General features: G+C 38.4%; 3 protein-coding genes and 1 pseudogene across 3 annotated transcripts; 2 read left to right on the top strand and 2 right to left on the bottom strand.

Annotated features, from left to right (window-relative positions):
- Positions 1-2,843: 2,843 nt before the first annotated feature.
- On the bottom strand, positions 2,844-3,416 carry LOC149388939 (uncharacterized). Its single transcript, XM_089622532.1, has one exon. The coding sequence runs from the start codon at positions 3,414-3,416 to the stop codon at positions 2,844-2,846; it is 573 nt and encodes a 190-aa protein (XP_089478658.1).
- Positions 3,417-4,339: 923 nt separating this feature from the next.
- Positions 4,340-5,092, bottom strand: LOC149388940 (uncharacterized). The gene is made up of 2 exons (XM_089622533.1): positions 4,844-5,092; positions 4,340-4,690 (listed from the first exon to the last, which is right to left on the bottom strand). The coding sequence occupies exons 1-2, from the start codon at positions 5,090-5,092 to the stop codon at positions 4,340-4,342; spliced, it is 600 nt and encodes a 199-aa protein (XP_089478659.1).
- A 4,643-nt stretch (positions 5,093-9,735) lies between these two features.
- Positions 9,736-11,121, top strand: LOC149388941 (uncharacterized; annotated as a pseudogene).
- A 4,450-nt stretch (positions 11,122-15,571) lies between these two features.
- On the top strand, positions 15,572-17,862 carry LOC149388942 (stress-related protein-like). The gene is made up of 2 exons (XM_089624080.1): positions 15,572-15,854; positions 17,279-17,862. The coding sequence occupies exons 1-2, from the start codon at positions 15,684-15,686 to the stop codon at positions 17,714-17,716; spliced, it is 609 nt and encodes a 202-aa protein (XP_089480206.1). The 5' UTR covers positions 15,572-15,683; the 3' UTR covers positions 17,717-17,862.
- The last annotated feature ends 1,291 nt before the right edge of the window (positions 17,863-19,153 follow it).

A 19,153-nucleotide genomic window follows, 5' to 3' on the forward strand; every position in this document is an offset into this window, starting at 1 on the left:
TAGTGATGGTCAGAACCTTCACGGGAGAGAGAGAGAGAGAGAGAGAGCGAGAGATGAGAGATGACAGAGAGAGTGAGAAAAAAAAGGATAGAAAGAGAGAATGAGACTAACCGGAGTTGTGGTGGTGGTTGTGGCCGGAGTTTCCAAGAAGAATCGGAATGAGAGTGATAGAGTTTTTGAGATTGGCGAAGAAGAAGAAAACGTGAATTTATAGTATGAGCTAGCTAACCTTTAGAAGCGACTAATCGCTTCTAAATTTTAGGTCAGAAAACATAGCATCGTTTTGTTAAAAACTGAAAAATTGAGCAAAAAAACCAAACCGCCAAAAATTTGGGGAAGCTTGAAAGCGACTTGCTTCTGAAGTGCGGAAAAATTTTAGAAGCGATTTTTATCGCTTCTAATACTAAAAATTTGACTTTTTGAAGACAGAAAGTTTGGTTTTCTAATCTCAAAAAACCGCTTATAAAAATAAGCGTCGCTTTTAAAAGTGTTATTTGTAGTAGTGGCTCTGTCACCCTCGGAGCTCAGATTCGATTGAATTTCACGGCAGTAGACATGATTTTTCAGCCAACACAATGGTTATATTCTTGAAGCCATCATCGTACGAATCCATAAGACTTGGAATCATTCAGTTTCAAGTTCATATGAAGAAGATATGGGTTTTTGAAGTTTTGAAAAAATAAATAAAAATTGAGAGTGAGAGAGAGAAACGTTATTAAAAATAATAATTAACAAAGATTTAAATTTGATTTATTTTTTATTTCGAAATATAAAAAATAATTAACTAATATGTCACGTCACCCATTTGATTATTTATGCAATATTTTATAAATTATGATTATTAGATTGAAATTCTCACGTTTTGAAAGTGACTTAATTGGTTATAAATCTCTTGAAAAGAGCTAAATTTGTATTGTGCTAATTCTAATTTTAATTTTCCGGCTACTTGTTTCATAGCTTTAATATGAGCCGCGGATCCTACTCTGAAAACAAAAATACGCACATTAATCACGGGTGTGATTCAAGAATTGAAGAGATCAACGGATATAAGCACGATATATTACTCATAAAAAAATTATATTAAAATATGACAAATGAATAAAAGAATCGAGATTTCGTCCATATTTCTCAAGAGCGTCTCTATTAGTGTTTTTGTTTGCTACCTACAATAGTGTGTTTAAAAGCATGTGGGAGATTATTGTTATCTCAGTCATTTGCGTGGCTCCATCCTGGTTGTTCCATTATCGCGATGTCTGGATATTTTTTTACTAATTACTAAAATATTATTTGGAGTTATTTATTGAAGTGGGAAATGAGTCACACATTGGTTGTGTGTGTGAATGAGCATGTGTTTATATATTGGTTGAGATCCTCCACTTAATACCAATTGGTTTTGAGTTGGATTTCCACATGGTATCAGAGCCTTGACCGTTCATACACATATTTGGCCCCACTCATGCGTGAGGGGGATTGCTCTTCTGCCCTGCCCGACCACGCTACGCGTGAGGGATGGTATTGAAGTGGGAAATGAGTCTCACATTGGTTGTGTGTGTGAATGGGCATGTGTTTATATATTGGTTGAGACCCTCCACTTAATACGAATTGGTTTTGAGTTGGATTTCCACATACACCACATGCTAAATGGTTACAAAGGTTGTATACATTTTTTCTGTTTTTTTTTTTTTTTGGAAATATCATTTACCGATATTTTGTCCATAATAAACATGAATAATTCCATCTAATATACCACTGGTTTCTAATCCAATCCAAGTATCCAACTGTTGTGGATAATTTTTCTCTCATAGGAACTTGTTATTGAGTATTTATCTAATCAATACATGTTACAAGAAAAAGTATTAATTTTTCTTTTATTTTGATGACTGTGGTTCGGATTAGACCTGACTAAAATTCATGAGGTTCTTGCATTATCGATCAGGAGATTACTAATGCATGGTCCCAAGTGTTACGTCTAGTGAGAATCGAACCAGAGGCTGACAAGGTCACAAGAATCGCTATTATCATTACACAAACTCTTTGAAGTTCAAGAAAAGTCTTAATTAGATTGGGCTAAATGTGAAGCCGATTCTTGGAGGCTTTAGAGATCCCATCTAACTGAAACCATTGGGTATTGGGTCATATGAAATATTTGTAAAGGTGATATTTTATTTTAGAAGTTAGTACTCTATTCGCTTGATTATGGTCAACAAATATTTCTAAAATTGAAAGAAAATCTCCGATCAATTGGCAATCCAAAAACTTTTGGTCAAAATCTTATGATCAAGAAAGGTAAAAATAGTTACCGCATTGGATAAAGGAGAGCAAGGAAGATTTTTATTTCTAATTGTGTTTATTTGTTCAAGGGTCAGGTACCGGATAACCAAATACGGAATGGCAATTAGATGACGTTAAGGTTAGACTTGTTTGGATTTGGATTCCTCGGTGCAAGTTTCTTTTGTAATTTTCAAAAAATTCACAATTAAATAAAAGAAAACGCTGAAAACAAGGAACAAAACTACTGTTTGACCTATCACTCGTATCAAAAACACTAATCTTAGACTGAGATTCCGGACCGTGGGCTTGAGCGATACTAAGAGTTCTGAGAGAAAGAGACTGATACGGAGAGAAGAGAAAAAAAAAAGAGAGAGTGAGACCGAGATAAGAGAGTAGAGAAGCAAAGAGAATATAGATGAGAGTGCGACCAAGAGAAGATAGATATAGAGTACGACCAAGAGAAGAGAGAACTGAAGAGACCGAGCTTGATTAGCGAGTGATAGAAAATAGAGAGAGAGAGAGAGAGAGTAATTTTTTTTTTGAGAAATCCTGGGAGAAACCAGGAGATTGTATTAGAGCACTTCGGCTAAACAGAGGTCTGCGATCTCCGGGGGAACAACCTCCACCCAGATAACCAGCTCAGAAAAAAACAGGGCTTTCTTCGCCAAAAAATGAGACAACATATTACAGGTTCGAGGGAGATAGCAAAATTCAACTGATAAAAAATACACGGATAAGCGCAAGATTTCTTCTACCAGGAGTTCCTCCTCTTTGGCCCATCGGGATTGCGTGTTTAGAAGTTTCACAGCGGTGGCGCACTCGGATTGGATACGCAGGTTAGAAAAGCCCAGTTCTTTAGCGACACAGAGGCCTTCTACAATCGCTGTCAGTTCGGCCAGGAGCGGCGTAAAGCGGCCGTTGATCGGAGCGATGAATGAGGCCCGTACCTGCCCTCCGGAGGAGCGCAGCACCCCTCCCGAACCGCCGACACTACCATCCCGTGCGAGCGCCGCGTCCACACAGACCGCCGTGATCCCAGCAGGGGGAGGGGTCCAGTGTACTGGCTTCTTGGGTCCGTCCTTCAATTGGGGCCTGGTGAGGGAGGCTTGGCAGAACTCGGCGATGTAATTGGAGGCTCGATTCATGCGGTCCGCCGGGGAACTCCGCCGTCCAGAGTGCAGTTCGTCATTCCGGTCGTTCCAACAGCCCAGGCAATGGACACAAAGACTTCGAAATCCGGGACCGACATCGCCGCTTTCACCAAGATAAGGAATGCAACTAAATCACCGGCGAAGCTCGATTTAATCATCTTCCACCATCCGGTGAGTTTCCACGCAGCCGCGATAACCCTGCAACCCCAAAGGGCGTGGAAAACGTCTTTCTTGGCCGCGTAACACCTTGAGCATCGAGAATCGACACTCACCCCCCTATGCACCAGGTTGCCCGCCGTAGGGAGCCAATTATTCCCCACTCTCCACAAGAAAACCTTCAATTTAGGCGGGATGTTGAGCCTCCACATTCCTGTCCACCATTTTTTCGTCACTCCACTCGGTAGCCACTGCGCATTGAGTATTCGCCATCCGTAGTAAAGTTCCAGCAAAGAATGTCGGGAACCTCTACCGGACCACTCGGGATTTTCATCACGTCTTCGAAATCGTCGTCGTTCAAGTAAGACCGCAGCAAGGGGACATTCCAGCTCCCTCACGGGAGTTTCAAATCTGCCACCGTCGTGCCCACCGGAATGAGGACGGGGTCCCGTAACCCGAAACCCGACCGTCTAGGAACCCACCGACCGCGCATCCACCGAGGACCCGGTCCCGATTCTCCACCTAGAACCTTTGATAATAAGTTCCCTCCCCCACATGAGGCCTCTCCAAGTGCTCGAAGCATATTTCATGTTGGTCGTAGAGAGGATGGTCGAGGATGGGTAGTAACATGCTTTGAGAACTCAAGCCGCCAAAGAGGAAGGAAACCTCAACACTCTCCAAACACCCTTTGCCAAAAGCGCTTGGTTGAAACTCCCGAGGTGACGAAAACCTAGGCCCCCTCCTCTTTCCGGGCTGCAAGCTTACTCCACCTCCCCCAATGGATCTTCCGCTTCTCTTCGGTACTCCCCCACCAAAAGTTGGCTGCCATGCGATGAAGGTTTTTTTATAAGCCTTTTGGGGAGGATGAAGCAACTCATCACATAGCTTGGGATCGCTTGAAGCACCGCTTTGATAATAACCTCATTGACGGGAAATGAGAAAAAGGATCTTTTCCATCCCCAGACCTTGTTCCAAACCTTCTCTCGGATATAATTGAAAACCTCCGCTTTGCACCAGCCCATAGTCATTGGCAGCCCCAAATATCTATCGTGTCCCTCCGTGACCTTGACTCCAAGGACCGCTGCACAAGAGCACCCCACGTCCTCTTTGACCTTTTTTCCGAACCATACTTCCGATTTGTCAAAGTTAATGACCTGGCCCGACGCGCGAGCGTACGTCTCCAAGCACTTCTTCACTTCTCCTCATTCCGATCCCTTCGCCGTAAAGAAAATGAAACTGTCATCGGCGAAGAAGAGGTGAGTGACGGTAGTCCCCCCCGTGCCGAACTTCAGCCCACAGATTCTTCCCCCTTCTTCGGCTTTTCGGAGCAAGGCCGAGAGACCTTCTGTGCAGAAAAGGAAAAGGAACGGGGAGAGGGGATCTCCTTGTCGGAGGCCTCTTTGTGGGACAATGTCACCTTTCATCCTTCCATCGATAGCGAAGCAAAATCTTACTGATCTAACGCATCTCATCACCGGGCTGACCCAATCTGGCTCGTAACCCAACCTGAGCATGACCGCTTCCAGAAAATCTCATTCCACTCGGTCGTAAGCCTTTGACATATCGATTTTGAGAGCACCACACTTCCCATTCCCAAAACGATCTCTCCGCATGGTATGGAGACCTTCGAAGCCAATCAGGACGTTATCGAAGATTTGTCTCCCTCCCACAAAGGCACTTTGAGACTCCGAGATGGTTCCCCCCATGGTCGTGCGAAGCCGGTTAGCGATGCATTTGGATATCACTTTATACATGACGTTGCATAGGCTTATAGGTCGAAAGTCCCGAACCTCCTCCGGGGATTTAATCTTGGGAATCAGCACAAGAACCGTCTCATTCAGCGTCCCTAGCTCGTCACCATCGTTAAGCACCCCAAGGCACACTTTCGTCACGCTTTCACCCACTGTGTTCCAGAACTTTTGAAAGAAAAGTCCTGAAAAGCCATCTCTGCTTGGGGCCTTAGACGGGTCGATGCCGAAAAAAGCATTCTTCACTTCCTCCGCCGTAAACCTTTTCAACAGCCACAAATTGGTTTCGGGAGATACTAGCGGGGACAAGCAGCTGGTTACTTCACCAACAACACTAGCATGGGGGTTAGAAGAAGTAAACATATTTTGAAAGTGCTTCGAGATGATACCTTCGATACGTCCTTGGTCACCCGTCCAAACTCCTCCCTCATCCCAGAGACCCACAATGGTATTTTTCTTCTTCCGAATCGACGCTTTTCTATGGAAAAAGCTTGTATTGCGATCTCCACTACAGAGCCACAATATGCGGCTTCTTTGCTTCCAATAAGTGTTTTCTTTTTCTAGCAACACGCTGAGTCTCTTTTCCTCTGCCCGCACTGCCTCCGCATCGAACGCCGAGAACGAGGAATTGAGTCTCTCGAGGATGGCCCTGTGCCGAGCTATATCGCTGCGTAACTCTCGGAATTTAGATCGCCCCCAACTCGCAAGCGCCCTCGAGTAAAGGCCCAACGATTCTCGGACGTCGTCCTTCCAATGTGTAGTTACAATTTTCTCGCACTCATCATCTTCGCACCATGCCGCTTCAAACATGAACCGGCGAACTACCCCCGGGGAAGGCTGGTTGGGCCTCGATCAATCCTTGTCCGTTCGCACCAAGAGTGGACGATGGTCCGATCCCCAAAAGTCGAGATGATGCACGCTCGCTGAAGGAAACATGTCCATCCATTCCTTATTAGCTACACACCGATCCAGTCGCTCCCACGTGCACCCCTCGTTCGTTTCGCGTCTCCAAGTAAAGGGGTCCCCGATGTAGCCGATGTCCTCCAAATTGCAAGCATCGAGGGCCTGTCGGAACGCCTCAAGATAACACGGACTTCTGCGACTTCCCCCGCATTTCTCATGGTTGTAAAGAATTTCGTTGAAATCCCCTCCACACATTCAAGGCCTGGAGGAGAGGTCATACACCCTCTTCAACAGCTCCCACGTGTGTTTACGCTGCGAGCTATCTGGGTTCCCATAAATGCCCATGAATCTCCACAGACTTCCGTCGTCTTCTTTCAATCTTACTTCCACATGGAATCTAGAGTATGAACCCACATGAACGTCAACGCCATCTTTCCAATAAAAAGCTAAACCTCCACTCCTCCCTACTCGATCCACTGCAAGACACCCTCCAAAGCCTAGCTTCACTCTCAGTCTCTCGGCCGAGGCCTTAGTGAGCTTAATTAAGGAGGGAACAAAACAAGAGGAAAATGAATGAATTAATGAAAGGGAAAAAGTCTACTAAACAATTTCTCTCTCCAATTTTTACTAATTTGTTTAGATTATAGTTTTTGTTGGTTTTGGTCAAATCTTCATAAGTATTAATATGTATGCTCAAATCTCAAAATAAAACTCAAGGTTAACATTGATAATTCATACTGAGCTGACTAATATACATTGATAATTCATACTAAGCTCACTAATATTTTTATATTTGTTCTTTTCTTAATTTTGATCAAAATTTTCAATACTACTAACATTCATGTCCAATTACCATAGAGTAACTCTTAAAAATATCATAAATAAGGCAGTAAGTTATCAAATTGAATGAGTACACTGAAGGAGTGGGTTAGACTGGACCACATCAATAATATGGGCCCAAAAGGTAGCGCTCAAGCATAGGGATTCTTCGCATACAAAACGATATATTACATTTCTTTTCAAACTTATTTCCGTAAATAATAATTTTATTTAATTTTAAAAATATCTATTTTAGGATAATTTTTTTATTTACAATTTGTTACTTACTATTTTTACTGTCTACATTTTATTTAAATTTCTAATAAGAATAAAATTGTTTTAAACAGGAAAAAAATGAGATATTTATGAAATATTTGAAACTATGAGATAGTTTTGGAATTAACATCTTTAATTTAGTTATTTGTTATATTTCAATGTTCTTATGCATTGCAATATTATGAATTATATTTATAAAAAATCTAAATAAAACAAAAAAAAAAACACTAAATAAAATTGACCGGAACAAAGCCAGGAATCTATATTGGAGGGTTGATATGCAAAAAAAAAAAAATAATAAATAAAAAATTGAGGGGTGCTATGATTTCGCACCTATCTGTAAACAGCAAGTCAAATAAATTTTGTGTGTAAGAAAAACAAAGACGGTCGACATCTGATAAAATTAAAATAATTAGTTTCTAGTTAAAAAAATCAAATTAAAAAAGGAAAAATTGTACAAAATAGTTTCATTTGAAACTTATTGATTAGCAAAATAACCAAAGTTTTAACTTTTCAACATAGTCAAATTTACGTTTTCAAAAAAAAATTTACAGCAAGGATTAAATTTTTTGACAATTATTATAAGCAATTTATCACTTAAAAAAAATAATCTTGGCGTCAAATTTTTTTTTTGAAATCAGATTGCTGCACATTTTTGCTATTTCACTAAATTAAGACAAAACATTGGCTATTTTGCAAATTCATAACTTTAAATTGACTATTTAGCTACATCACCCATTAAAAATGTGTTATGCTTGAAAATTTCTTCTTGACTATATAAATTGTTAAGCCAAGAATTTATATTGGAGAGCTAATATGTAAAAAAAAAATGAAGGGGGTCGTGACTTCGCGCGCGCATGTCTGAAAACAACAAGTCAAATAAAATTTTATGTAGTAAGAAAATCAAAGACAGTCGACATCTTGTAGGATTAAAAAAAATTAGTTTATAATTAAAAAAATCAATTTAAAAAATGGTTATGCCTGAAAATTTCTCATTGACTATACAAATCGAAACTTGATCCACCGCTCTAACACTTTAATTTTCTTATTTTTAAAATTGTTTATTCATCTCTGAAATTAAAATATATGTTTTATTTATCATTGATAAATAAACGTTTAACATTTATTAAATAAACGTTTAACATTTATTATCTATACATAAATATGTATATTGTATAGAGATTTGTAATTAACTAAGTTACTTTAAACATGTGATTTTTGATGTAACCTACGTTTAACAAAAGCCTATTGTATATACACTTCCTTCAAAGTTCAAAACTTCGACCAGGTTTTACACATTTATATTCAAAACTGATTTATTTACAAATTTGAAAGTGTTGTAAATAAATTGGTATGCTCATAAGTCAAAAATATAGGGTAAATTAAAGTAAAAAATATGGGGTAAATAATTAATTACCCTACACCTAACTTTTGACTAATGTACACAAATTTTTACTATAAATACATGATGATGGTGAAGGGAAAGATCATCCCTAAGTTCCCACAAATTTACTCTCTCATTTTGCTCTCCAAAATCTTCTCTTCTAATTCTCATTTCATTAGTGTTTGAAGAGTATTCAATTCAAGTTATTCCTTTGGTTTTATAACACGTTATCAGCACGATCACTCTCGTCAAGATCAACTCGGAGGTATATTACTCTAAACACTAAAACTCGTATAACTATTATTTATTGTATAACACCAGATTACTATATACAGGAGGCTCTGTCACCTTATGGTAATATGATGTGATTTACAATATTTTAACTTCGTTAATGTATAACATCATAATACTATATACATGGAAGGCTCTGCCTCCTTATAGTAAAGTGATGTGAACTACATCTTACTTATAATTAATATCAATTTTCTATATACAGGAGGCTCTGCCACCTTATAGAAAAATGCTATTAATTGCAAATTTATTTTAACTGCCCTTATTAATATTTTACTTTAATTGGCTATATCATTTCAATACTCATACATATACATATTGTTTATTACACATTGTTATACTTAAATACAATAATTTTTACCACAAAATTAATAAATACCAACGGTAATATAACGGCTATAAACGGCTATATTTTACCTTATAAATACATATCTATTCAACTCATTTTTAACCACACAAAAATCTCAAAGTTTTCTACCTCATACATATTTTTCTCTTCTCCTACTATTTTTCGGTACAAGCTCAAAATGTCTCGCTTACTACTAGTCTTTATTGCCATATTTATTGTAATGTTTAATGCTTATATTTTTACCATAGAAATTCCACCGAAAGAATTTTATTTCGTTGTAGTAATGTTCGGATTCATGTATTTATTTTTATTCCTTACAATTCTTGTAGACTTATATGTCTTTAATTATTAATCTAAGAAATTTTATATTTCATAATAGTTATCATCATGGCAAATCTCGTCAAGCTCGATTTCAGTCCTCTAGACATCACAGGCCAAAACTACATGCCTTGGAAGGTGGATGTTGAAATGCATCTGGAATCTTTGGGTTTACTGGAGACAATTTCTGAAGAAAACACCTCGTCAAATATAGACAAGGCAAAATCTTTAATTTTCCTTCGTCGACATCTCGACGAGGGACTTAAAAGTGAATACCTCACCACCAGAGATCCAAGTTTACTCTGGAAGGAGTTGAGGGATAGATATTTTCACCAAAAGGAGATCATGCTTCCAGTATATCGTGATCAATGGAACGCTTTACGATTCAAAGATTTCAAAAAAGTCAGCGAATATAACTCTGCGATGTTCCGAATAGTATCTCATCGGAGATTTTGTGGAGACCAAGTGACAGATCATGACATGCTGGAAAAGACATTCACCACTTTCCATGCATCGAACGTAACCTTGCAACAACAATATCGTGTTCGAGGATTTACGAAATATTCTGAACTAATCACTTGTCTTCTAATCGCAGAGAAGAATAATGAATTGCTGATAAAGAATCACCAATCCCGTCCGACAGGTTCAAAAGCGTTACCTGAAGTAAACGCTGTCAACTCTGAAGAACCTGAACAACAGAACTATATTCCGGGTCGAGGACGAGGTCGAGGTCATGGTCGTGGTCGTGGTCGTGGTCGTGGTCATGGTCGTGGACGTGGATACGGACGTGGTCGAAGTGGTTATAATCATAACCATTCTTACAATACCACGAAAGATTATCATAAGAAGCAGCAAGATGAAAAGAATCACGATTATCTACACAAAAAGGGAAAATACCCAAGTAATTCCAAGGGTAGTGAAGATGTTTGTCATAGATGTGGCACAAAATGACACTGGTCTAGACTTTGCCGTGTTCCTCAACATTTGTGCAATCTATATAAAGCATCCTTGAAGGGGAAAGAAAGAGAGGTCAACTTTATTGACCAAGAACCTTTAGATGACTCAACTCATCTTAATGCTTCCGACTTCGATGGTGATCTTGCGCACACTGTTGTTGATTCTGTTGTTTTCACAGAAGACTTCTAGATTAATGATGCATGTATGTTTTTCCCATGCTTGGGAATGAAGCAAAGTCCAATATTTTACCTAGTTACTTAAATATAATTATGTATAATATGTGTAATATTTTTCAAGACTTTGTAACACATTAGTATTATATGATATAAGTACGTCTTTCTCATTAACTTTATTTTTGTTTTAATTTGAAGTTATCATATGGAAAAAGCAAATTGTGAGGCGAACCAAATGGTTGGTATTGGAGAAATTTGCATACCGGATAGTGGAACAACGCATACTATTTTGAATGATAAAAAGTTTTTCTCAATGATAAAGCCAACAAAAACTTTTGTAAATACAATATCAGGTCCTGTAGATCTGATTGAAGGTATTGGTAAGGCAAATTTCACATTGCCAAATGGAACAGAATTCAATATAAATAATGCTTTATTTTCACCGAGATCCAAACGAAACTTGTTGAGTTTTAATGATATATATTCTCATGGATTTAATACTCAGTCTATAACTGAAGGTACCATGAAATATATGTATCTTACGACATCCAAATTCGGAAAGAAACAAATTTTAGAAAAACTACCTATGCTCCCTACTGGATTGCACTACACATATATAAATGCGATAGAATCAAATTCGGTAGTCATTGAGTCTTCAATTTTAACGACATGACATAATCGTTTGGGTCATCCTGGTTCTATTATGATGCGAAGAATTATTGAAAATACACATGGGCATCCATTGAAGGGCCAGAAGATCCTTCAAGGTAATATTTTCCCATGTAAAGCTTGTTCTCTTGGAAAGCTTATCATAAGGCCTTCACCGGGAAAGGTTGAAACAGAATCACCTACGTTCCTTGAACGTATTCAAGGTGACATATGTGGGCCTATTCACCCACCATCTGGTCCATTTCGATACTTCATGGTATTGATAGATGCCTCTAGCAAATGGTCGCATGTTTGTCTGTTATCAACTCGCAATATGGCATTTGCGAAATTACTTGCTCAAATAATTAAATTACGAGCTCAATTTCCTGATCATACAATTAAGAAAATCAGGCTTGATAATGCCGGTGAATTTACATCCCAAACATTCGATGATTATTGTATGTCAGTTGGGATTGATGTTGAGCATCCTGTTGCTCATGTACATACACAAAATGGTCTAGCTGAATCGCTAATCAAGCGCCTCCAGCTTATTGCTAGACCATTGATAATGAGAACAAAGCTCCCTGCTTCAATATGGGGTCATGCAATATTACATGCTGCTGCATTAATTCGCATCTGACCAAGTGCATATCATAAATACCCCCCTCTGCAACTTGCATTTGGCCAAGTACCAAATATATCTCATCTGAGAATTTTTGGATGTGCTGTTTATGTGCCTATAGCACCACCTCAAAGAACAAAGATGGGACCTCAAAGAATGCTTGGAATTTATGTAGGATATGAAAGTCCATCTATTGTTAGGTATCTAGAACCTCAAACTGGTGATGTTTTTACAGCACGGTTTGCTGATTGCCATTTTGATGAGGAAAATTTCCCAGTGTTAGGGGGAGAAAGAAACCAGCTGGAAAGGGAAATTAATTGGTCTGTACCAACATTATTGCATCTTGACCCTTACACAAAAGATTGTGAAGGGGAAGTGGAAATGATTGTACATTTGCAAAGTATTGCAAATCAACTTCCTGATGCGTTTACAGACACTAAAAGAGTGACTAAATCATACATTACAGCTGCAAATGCTCCTGCGCAAATTGATATCCCAAAAGGACAAGTTGAAAATAAAGTCACTCATGAAGTCACAACACGCCTGAAGCGTGGAAGACCATTCGGTTCCAAAGATAAAAATCCTCGGAAAAGAAAAGGAGCAGAGAGACAAAATGACCCCAAAATGGAGGAATGTATTCCAGAAATACAAAACGAGGAAAATCGAGAAATTTAAATTAATTATGCCAATACAGGTATACAATGGAACCGAAATGATGAAATCGATGATGCATTCTCATATAGTCTGGCATGCGATGTCATGGATGAAAATGATGGAGATCCCGAACCAAGGTCTGTTACTGAATGTAAAAATAGACACGATTGGGGTGAATGGAAAAATGCGATTCAAGCCGAACTTGACTCGCTTAACAAGCGCAAGGTCTTTGGACCTATAGTACTCACACCTGTAGATGTGAGACCTGTTGGATACAAATGGGTATTCGTACGAAAAAGAAATGAGAAAAACGAGATTGTGAGATACAAAGCTCGACTTGTTGCCCAAGGTTTTTCTCAAAGGCCCGGAATTGATTTTGAAGAAACATATTCCCCTGTAATGGATGGAATTACATTCAGATACTTGATCAGCCTAGCAGTGCATGAGAAACTAAATATACATCTCATGGATGTTGTCACAGCTTATTTATACGGATCGCTAGATACTCAAATATATATGAAGATCCCTGAAGGATTCAAAATGCCTGAAGCATCTAGTTCGAAGCCTAGAGAAAAATATTCCATTAAATTGCAAAGATCTTTATATAGGTTAAAGCAATCCGGACGAATGTGGTTTAATCGCTTAAGTGAATATTTAATACAGAAAGGTTATGTCAATAACACTCTTTGTCCATGCGTATTCATTAAGAAAACAACATCCGGATGTGTGATCATCGTTGTTTATGTTGATGATTTAAACATCATTGGGACTGATGAAGAGATCAAAGAAGTAATCTCTTACTTAAAGCAAGAATTTGAAATGAAAGATCTTCGGAAGACAAAATATTGTCTTGGCTTACAGATTGAGCACGTGAAAAATGGAATATTTGTGCATCAGTCAAATTACACGAAAAAGGTGATAAAACGCTTCCATATGGATAAGTCAAATCCTTTAAGTACTCCAATGGTTGTCAGATCCCTAGATGTGATAAAAGACCCATTTCGTCCATGTGAGGAATCTGAACAGATTCTTGGTCCTGAAGTACCATATTTCAGTGCGATTGGAGCCCTTATGTACCTTGCTAATTGTACTCGACCAGACATAGCTTTTGCAGTTAATCTATTAGCAAGATTCAGCTCAGCTCCTACAAAGAGACACTGGAATGGTGTCAAACATGTGCTTCGTTATCTTCAAGGAACGATTGATTTAAGATTATTTTATCCTAACAAGACAAAACCAGTTTTGATTGGTTATGCAGATGCAGGTTACTTATCAGATCCACACAAAGGGAGATCTCAGACTGGATATGTGTTTACGTATGGAGGGACTGCAATTTCTTGGCGTTCTCAAAAGCAAACGCTCGTTGCTACATCATCAAATCATGCGGAGATTATAGCACTACATGAAGCTAGTCGTGAATGTGTATGACTGAGATCAATGATGCAACATATCAGAGCCACTAGTGGCCTTCCAACAATCGAAGACCCCATCACACTTTATGAAGATAATGCCGCATGTGTTGCTCAAATGAAGGAAGGATTCATCAAGAGCGACAGAACAAAGCATATCCCTCCGAAGTTCTTTTCGTTCACCCAAGAGCTAGAGAAGAACAATGTTATCAACATCCAGTATATTCGTTCTTGTGATAACTCATCTGATCTCCTCACAAAGGCGCTCCCCACTTCAACTTTCAGAAAACATGTTCATGACATTGGAATGTGTAAATTGCAAGATTTGTAGAAAGACCGCACCAACGTTTGCATCAGGGGGAGCTTTGCATAGTTGTACTCTTTTTTTTCCTTACTGAGGTTTTTATCCCACTGGGTTTTTCTTAGTAAGGTTTTTAACGAGGCAACATGAATATGTAAATGTATCAATGAGCATCCCAAAGGGGGAGTGTTGTAAATAAATTGGTATGCTCATAAGTCAAAAATATAGGGTAAATTAAAGTAAAAAATATGGGGTAAATAATTAATTACCCTACACCTAACTTTTGACTAATGTACACAAATTTTTATTATAAATACATGATGATGGTGAAGGGAAAGATCATCTCTAAGTTCCCACAAATTTACTCTCTCATTTTGCTCTCCAAAATCTTCTATTCTAATTCTCATTTCATTAGTGTTTGAAGAGTATTCAATTCATGTTATTCATTTGGTTTTATAACATAAAGGAAAAAAAAATTATATTATAAAACAGTATTTCAAACAATTCCTAAAATAATAATAGCTAAACTAAAGGGTTGTCTAGGGTCTTGTGCCGTGATGTATGTGGTATAGCCTTCCGTGCCCAGAGAGAAAGAATATATGGTAATTATATTGTACTCCTATCCAGAGCGCGCATTTCGACACGTTCCGATAACGATCCCATCCCGTAGCTCCACGTGTCCATTTTCCTCTGACACCACCATCTTCGGGACCTACCACGTGTCCACCGCACACTCGGCCACGATTCCATCTGAGCCGTCGAATCTATCCAACGCCCTTCAACCTCACTCCTTCCAACTCTCGCGATGAAAGTTTATCGTTCGTCACCACCACCTATCTACTTTCACACACGACACGTGGCGCGATATCTCTCATCCCAGCCGTTCCTCCCCCTTGAAATTCCCGCCCAATATTGCTATAAATCAGCAACCGTCTCAACGTTCTCATTCACTGCTAGAAAATATATTAATTTAGACTTCCGAGAAAGGAAAAAAAAATGGTGGATTCCGAAATAAAACAGTCACCGCAAACGGAGAACTCGGACGGAAAACAATCACCGCCGCCGCCGCCTCAAACGGCGAATTCATCGGAAACGGTACGTACGTTTGTGGAGCTGTGGTTAGATTATTTGTTGAGATCTCGATCTCTGATTGTGGTTTGTAAGTTGATGTGAAGGTTGAAGTGGAAGATGAGAGAAAGAATAAGAATGAGAAAAGTGTAGTGAAGCAGTTGGAGTTCGTGCAAGTGGCGGCGATGTACTTGGTGGTGTGCTTCTCAGCCGTGTACGACTACGCCAAAGACAACTCTGGTCCGCTCAAACCGGGGGTTCAGGCCGTCGAAGCCACCGTGAAAACCGTCATCGGACCCGTCTACGACAAGCTACGCGATGTTCCTCTTGAGCTTCTTGTCTTCCTCGATCGCAAGGTCAGTCCTCACTTCACATGTTCGTTCATGTCTTCTTTATTATTATTATGATTATTGATCATCTTAATTTTGTATAAACAGTTTTGAAAAGTGACGTAAATAAGTATTTTTAAATTTTTATAGCGGCGGTCCAGTTTAAAACAATTTTTGTCTATTCTGATGCGGTCTGTTTTTTTTTTTTTTGACCGGGCGGAAATACGCGGGTCCGATTAGAAAATTTTGGATGGATATTCAAACGAACCAAGTTTGGATGGATATTTTAAGTAATATATGTTCGTTTTAATATATATATATATATATATATATATATATATATATATATATGATTAAATTTGAAAAAATAGATAAATTAAAGAAGACTCAAAACAATCTAAATCGGATCGCACTCTACAACGGTTTGGTATGCTTCGATCTATTTTCTTAAATTGGTTGTCTAAACATTTTCAAACCGTTTAAAAAAGATCAGGTCTGATTTTAACAATAACAAAAATGGGATTACAAATGAAAAATGACATCTCTTGCACTTTTATTTAAAAAAAAAAAAAAAAAAAAAAAAAAAAATTATAGGGACTATAAGTAACTTAAAAAATAAGGTCTAGATTTATAAAATAGTTGTTTTTTTTTTCTTTCCAAAATTAGTGAATTACTCATAATGTCGTGTGTGTCTTAAAACGTTAACGATGTTTCAATAAATTTTTTTATTATAAATTATATTTTCTTGAACTTCTAATAAAGTCATAGATATGCTGGTATAAATTGAAAAAAAAAAAAAATAATAATAATCAGTGTCAAAAAATTACTACTTTCCTTAAAAAAGAAAAAAAAAAAAAAAATAGACCGCGTAGTTTCAATTAGTTTACCAAAAATTTAAAATTAAAATTATCTTATTGTTAATCAAATAATTTCAAATAAATTTATATAGTATTCCCTAAAGCATAATGGGGGTGTTTGGCACAGCTTTTTTGAACCTGTTTCTACTGTTAGTAAAAATCAAATTGTAATCTTACTGTTTGGTAAAACAGTTTTTAGAAAAAACTTCAAAAACGATTTTAAAAATTGTATAGTTAGGAATCTTAGCTTTTAGAAAAAACGTTTTTATATCTGATATAAAATTACTTTAATATCCTCACGTGATTAATAATTATCATTTAATTTTTAAAAACATGTCTATTTTAGTCTTTTTATTATAATATATTTATTTTACCAAACGCAAAATCAGTTTTTGTTATCAACAACCACTGTTTTATAAACAGCTTACCAAACACATGTCAGTTTTTAAAAAAAAAAAAAACATTTTTTTAAAAGCGTTTTTTTTAAATAGAGATATGTCAAACGATGCCAATATGGTTTCCGTTCATCCGTATCTTTGTCTTCCTATACTTTTTTAAAGGAGCACGTGCCCTGAATTGTTCTGTCACGTGCAGGTGGACACGGCGCTGAGCGACTCAGACGGCGGTTTACCGGCGGTGGTGAAGCAGGCATCGAGAAAGGCTCTATCGGCGGCGAACAAGGCGGCGACGGAGGTCCGGCGGTCGGGCGGTGTGGCTGGGGCTGCGACGGCGGCGTGGAAGGAGTACGAGCCGGCGGCGGAGGAGTGGGCGGTGGCCACGTGGCGGTGGCTGAACAAGCTTCCGCTGTTCCCGGAGGTGGCGCAGATGGTGGTCCCCACGGCGGCGTACTGGTCGGAGAAGTACAACAATGCGGTGGAGTACGCGGCGGAGATGGGGTTTCCGGTGGCGGCGTACTTGCCGGTGATCCCCGTGGAGAGGATCGCTAAGGTGTTTAAAGAAAGAGAGAGCGACAGCCACGTGGCTACGGCCAACGGTGAAGCATCTCATGATTACATCGCTGTAGCTCAGTAGTTGGTAGTTCAGGTGAACTGCATTGTGGGTTTTTATTTAAAGCGATTGCTCTATTATTATTATTATGGTGCATGAGTTGAGTTTCGAAGACTTTTTGGTTGCTACTCTAATTTCAGTAACTTAATGCCTACTATTTATTTAATCGATTAATACATATTTTTCCATCTCTCAATAGATGAGATTATTATTTACGGGATATATATATGAGAGGATCTCTCTTCCTCTCCCAATCTCCCAACTAAACTTTTCTAAGCATTTCTTTTCCGCGCGAGTCATTTCTTTTATTTGGTATGGTCGTAGATTTTAGCGGTGAGTTGGACTATGTGACAAGCAATGTGATTTGAAAAAGAATATGAAGAGAGAGAGAGAGTTAAAAAAATAAATGATTGCTAAGAATTACTTTGTCATTTTTATTAGAGAAAATGATGATATAGAGATCCAATATTTTGGATTTGTTACACTTAAATTTTCAAGTTTTAAAAGTTGCGAGTAAAGCACACAATGTCTAGATTTTTTTCCACCGTTACACCAGTTGTAGTTAAATTGAATAGCAAGACAAATTTTGGTGAGTTTGACAAATTTAATTAATTTTTTTTAAAGCTCTCTCTCTCTCTCTCTCTGAGCTGGAGATTGAGAATCGTTGTCACGCCATACTCTTTGGAGCTGGAGAATCGTTGTGGCAACCTCGGAGTGAAGAGGAAGGCGTTGAAGATGTTTCCGACGGTGGGGTACATATCATCACTGCTGGGAATCCCAGGGCTGGACGGAAAGTGCGCTATACGCCTGTCAGGATTCGTCGTCGGAGAGAAGCTCCGGTTACTTCCTTAGTGCTCTCACGGATTCCACCTCCTCGAGACCTACCACAAGATCTTTTGTACATCGGCAAGTTTTCCGGCGACGACCTCGGCTCAAGAGAGCAAGCGGCGATGGGGATCAGGATTTTCTCGTGGCACTCCTCTCGTCGCCCGATTCTCAACCAGAGATGTCATTTTCATGCTATTATATGATGAACAAACAGATATGTCACTTATGACCTTGTTTATGCATATGCCATGTTGGTCTAGAAGCCATACAAAACGTTGGTCAATCTGTTTGTGGTATGTTTTGTTGGTTTTGACAAACTATTGTTCAAGAAGTTGTGACATGTTTTGTTAGGAGTGATTCTCAACCTCAAACTCAGAGAGAGAGAGAGTAAAAAAAATTAAATATGTCAAACTCAACAGATTTCCACACTGTGTCTTACCATCCAATTTAACTGCAACGGTGGAACATAATCGTGACATTGGATACTTTATTCACAACTTTTAAAGTTTAGAAATTTAAATGCAACAAACAAAAAACATCGAGTCTTTACACCGCTATTTTCTCTTTTTATTATTTATTAATTGGTTGATTGTATATTTCTCCTTTAGTTTGCCCACTTTATTTTGTAATTTT

This window comes from Urtica dioica, chromosome 8 (genome assembly GCF_054948205.1).
Source record: "Urtica dioica subsp. dioica isolate 48M chromosome 8, U.dioica_male_clone48M_v1_H2, whole genome shotgun sequence".
NCBI lineage: Eukaryota > Viridiplantae > Streptophyta > Magnoliopsida > Rosales > Urticaceae > Urtica > Urtica dioica.

Coding starts and splice junctions, on each gene's coding strand:
- LOC149388939 (XM_089622532.1), bottom strand. CDS start 3,416: ATGAATCGAGCCTCCAATTACATCGCCGAGTTCTGCCAAGCCTCCCTC.
- LOC149388940 (XM_089622533.1), bottom strand. CDS start 5,092: ATGCTCAGGTTGGGTTACGAGCCAGATTGGGTCAGCCCGGTGATGAGA. Junction 4,691..4,843: donor TCGGCACGGGGGGGACTACC/GTCACTCACCTC, acceptor TTCGGAAAAAAG/GTCAAAGAGGACGTGGGGTG.
- LOC149388942 (XM_089624080.1), top strand. CDS start 15,684: ATGTACTTGGTGGTGTGCTTCTCAGCCGTGTACGACTACGCCAAAGAC. Junction 15,855..17,278: donor TTGTCTTCCTCGATCGCAAG/GTCAGTCCTCAC, acceptor TGTCACGTGCAG/GTGGACACGGCGCTGAGCGA.